Below are 4,280 nucleotides of genomic sequence, written 5' to 3' on the forward strand. Positions count from 1 at the left end.
TCTCTCTCTCTCTCTCTCTCTCTCTCTCTCTCTCTCTCTCTAGCAATTGGTAGAGTGCAATTACTAAGCTTTCAATTAGCAGCCTAAAAGCTTGATCCACTGCTCTACTAAGTCACATAAATGTCTCTTACTCCTTAAGATGTTGACAGACATCCCCCATTGAGAACCACTACATATTCTGTTTCCTGCTTACTGTCTTCTACATAATCTCTGTTTATTAGTTGAAGATTCAGCAAAAGCGAACTGATTCTCATAAAAGCCTTGATATTCTCTTGTGAAGTAAACACCCACCCCATGTTTCCTATGAATAATGAGGTTTTTTGCCAAATGGTTACAGGTTTCCTTGTAATAGCTCTCTGGGGAAAGGCTAAGTGACACAGCAAAAGATGCACAGATGATGATGATGAAAAGATTTATTTTTTACACAGTTAGACACATCAAGTGGTGCATAGAAAATGTGAAGTCCTGAAAGAGCGTCTGGAGGTACCTAAGCCCTCACTGTGACATTCTTGAAGCTTGACGTGAAAGCACGTCTAGGAGAGAATGCTCAAGCTGGGATGTGCCTTCAAACTATAGGAGGTTTTTGCTTTGGTTGTTTGTGTCTTCCACCCTAGCCAGGTCAGCAGCAGCCCCCAGAGCTGTGGCCACAGCCAGAGCCCCCCAGCTGGTCGCTGCCATCATCACTGCAGTTGGAGCTCCTGCGCCCACAGAGGTGGGACCTGCGGGGCCTGTGGTGGCTTAGGAAGCAGCCGGTCTCAGAGCTGGGGCCATGGCAGCCCCCGGAGCTCAGGGCACAACCAGAGGAGACTGGGGGCGAGCACTGTGCGGGCTTCTTAGGGGGACACTTGGGAGAAGGACACTTGGGAGGAGACTGCCATTGCTGCTGATTCTGCTGACAGGACATCTTGGTGGTATTTTCAACCTGGAAAAGGCAAAAGGCACATGAGCACAGGAGCTTTGCACTGATGTCTGTTCCCTAGAGGGCTTTGTTAAACATTTGCCTCCCATGATCCTGCAGCTTGCTAAGTAAAATCTGTGAGCGGGAAATGAGTGTGTGGAAGAAGCATCTGAGTTTGGATGATGTGCCTGAAGCATGGCAGATCTCTGTAAACACTTGATAACATGCTAAAACAAACAAACAAAAAAAACCAATCCAAACAAAACAAACTAAAAACAATCTCCAAAGAAAGAGAAAACAACAGATCAGAAGATTTCTGAGTTCCTAACTCAGAGCCCCAGCCATTTACACCATGAGATGCCTTTTTCACCATCACCAGCCCCACTGCTGCCCTCTTTGTGCCACCTGCTGCTCTGTTTCAGGTCTGGGCTTGTCTTCCCCAAACCCCTGCTGAAATTTTCTCCGTTTCTAGACACTTACAAGGTGCAGAGGAGGCAGGAGAAGGCTGGTTCCTCAGGAGGCTGTGGATGCAGGGTGCAGGGCAGGAGTCCTTTTATCCCATGCTGGTTTGTGATGCACAGCCAGGGCATGCAGCTGCTTTCACAACCAGGACAGGTGACACATCACACACTCCCAGGACCATCATCTTCCTGGGCACTCTCTGAGATGTCTGACAAAAGGGAACCAGGAAGTTCTGATGACTGTCTCTCTACCTGCCTCTCACTCAAGCCTACAGGGACCATCTCAGCATCCTTGTATCATTCCAGCTCACATTCCTCAGCACAGGACTGTGTGTCAGGTTTTGATATTACATATATTTGGATAAAGATGGATGGGGCTTTTTTCTCCCTGACAATCTGTCAGGGAGTCAAATGTAGATATACATATGTGTCTACCCACACACATGAACAATTTCTAGTCCTAAACACTAGCTGCTGTAATAGAACTGCACATAGTATATCAAGGCTGGAGTCATAGTCCTTGATGGCAGGCTTCCTTCACTCTGCATGTATCTCAAAGTACCACAGCATCCTATATAATTAACAACTATCCTGTGGGCCTCTGGGTACAAGATGAGAAGGTTAAATTGGAGCAAGATCAGTGAAGTTGTCTGAGCTAAGCAGTACCACTAAGATACTCTTGTGGCACCCAGGAAACTAGGCATGAGATTTCTGGGCAACACAAAGATTGAGACTAATTGAGTTTTGATGAGTAGAAACTTGTAATTGATCTGGTAGTGTATGAAGCTAGTATGTGGTTTACTTACGTGAGCTGGAGACTTTTCTCACTGCAAATTACCACTTATTCAGTACCATCTGAACATACATGGGGTCACCTGATCCAATATTTACTCAATGACAACTGGTTAGTCAGACTCATGCCAATTTACTCTAAATAACACTTAAAAAATTTCTTCTGATGTAGACCCATAGGTTTGTTTCCTCTCTCCCTCCTGAGCACTCATGTTGTCATCCAGTATTATAAGCCTGAAATTAAGAATTCTATACTTTTTGTTGTATAGCTCTCTTTTAAATGATACAGAAGGAAGTGTTATAAAGAAAGATACATATAATTTGTACTGTCTTTTGTACCTATGTGGTTAACTTTACTGATGCCTTTTACATCTTTTTATATATCAGTTACTGTCTAATGTTGCTTCATTTTATCCAGCAGAACTCCTTTTAGCATTTCTTGTTGGGTAGCTATGCTAATGAAGATTCTTTTTTAAGTTTACTTATTTTCTAATATATTAATTTTTTCTTCATTTGTGAAGGATAGGTTTGTTGGGTATAGAATTCTGGATTGAAAATATTTTTTAGCACTTTCAATATGACCTACCACTGCCTTCAAGTCCCCATGGCTTCTAGTAGAAGCCACTGATTAATGAATCACTTTTCTATTGCAACATTAAAGACTTTTTCACTGTCTTTTGAGAGTAAGAGTGCATGATTTTTCTTGATGTGACTCTCCATAAGTTCATCCTTACTGAAGTTTCTTGTGAATCTTTGATGTGGAGATTGAATTTTTCTCATTCAAGTTGAGAGAGTTGGGGTCTTTATTACTTGAAATATCACTTTCTTTTTCTTATCAATCAGTCAATATATATTTATTATCAGTTGTGTTACATTTCTAAAACCTCAATTAAGAATGCATTCATTCCTGAAATTAATAACAATCAGTCTTTGAGATAGAATTTTGTTGTCTAGAACATAAAATATTGCATATAATATCAGCCCTAGAAAGTTTTGTGTCCCCAAACCTCATGTCATCCTAAAGAATATCAGTTCCTGTGAATCACCCAGAGTAGTCTGCAGTCAATTGCTATTATTTGTTAACCCTTGAGTTGCCATACAAGAGTCTGTGTAGATTCATGAAGGGCCTGGAAAAACTGAAGAATGTGTTGAATCGTATCACTGGTTTGGGTTCAGGTTGTCAAGCTAGGCATAAGTTAAGGAGGTACAATGGAATAATGCTGCATCTCTTCACAAGATCAATCACTGGGATAAAAAGGAATGTAAGAGGTAAGAGCTGTGATAAAACTGGCAAAAGAAGTTGGGTGTTTAGAAGATAGAAAATTTCTTTTGAGAATTGAAATGCTCTAAATTAGAGATTTCCAACTTTGACTACATATTGAAATTATCTCTTAATTAAGTTTTTAAAAAATATTGAAATCTGGGTTAGATGTCCTAAGACTTGTAGGTTAAGCATTGAGATTCTTCAATTTCTCCCCAGGTAATTACAATGTGTAGCCAAATTTTTTAATATCATCTTTCATGAGATGGAAGAGAAAGAATGAGAAATTTAAGAATAGTGTACTTTTACATACATATTATCCATAGGATAATCAGAAAATACTTTATGATACCAGACTCTGCCAATTTGAAACTGTTTTCAATTCTTGACTCCTACCATCTAGTCTTCCAATGATCACCTTTATTTATTCACCTGTACAGTACCTGAAGCTAAAGGACTTTACCTGGGCAGGAGGGCACCTTAGGATTGATGGTACTAAGAGGGATTCTCTTATTCCCCTGGGAAAGGTTCAGGTGTCACTAGTTCAAATTAGATCTGGATAAGGTATTGTCACTAAGTCATTTGTTGAGTCCATTTTTTTATAGGCTGAGGAGGTATGGTGGAAGGGACAGAAAATTTTTACTAAGATATCTGGGAAGCCCCAAGACTGCCCAAATACCTATTCTTTAAGTCTTTTGTGGGCCTTTCTCTTCCTTCCTTAAATCTGTTTTTTCTTTCTCTTTTTTCTGAATTCATTCTTTCCACCCTTTTCTACTCTTTTAAAAAAAACTTACCTGCTAGGCTTTGCACTAGAAATGGGGAAAGCACAAATGAATAAGATAGTTTTGGTTGTGTAACTCATGATTTA

The 4,280-nt window shown here is 40.3% G+C and overlaps 1 protein-coding gene across 1 annotated transcript; it reads right to left on the minus strand.

Annotated features, from left to right (window-relative positions):
- Positions 1 to 619: 619 nt before the first annotated feature.
- Positions 620 to 904, minus strand: LOC102872797 (late cornified envelope protein 3C-like). The gene has a single exon (XM_006900069.1). The coding sequence runs from the start codon at positions 902 to 904 to the stop codon at positions 620 to 622; it is 285 nt and encodes a 94-aa protein (XP_006900131.1).
- Positions 905 to 4,280: the final 3,376 nt, after the last annotated feature.

Source organism: Elephantulus edwardii, unplaced genomic scaffold (assembly GCF_000299155.1).
Source record: "Elephantulus edwardii isolate Elephantulus edwardi_28Jun2011 unplaced genomic scaffold, EleEdw1.0 scaffold00273, whole genome shotgun sequence".
NCBI classification, from domain to species: Eukaryota; Metazoa; Chordata; class Mammalia; order Macroscelidea; family Macroscelididae; genus Elephantulus; species Elephantulus edwardii.

Bases quoted from the DNA above. Each gene is read 5' to 3' on its own strand.
- LOC102872797 (XM_006900069.1), bottom strand. From the start codon at position 904: ATGTCCTGTCAGCAGAATCAGCAGCAATGGCAGTCTCCTCCCAAGTGT.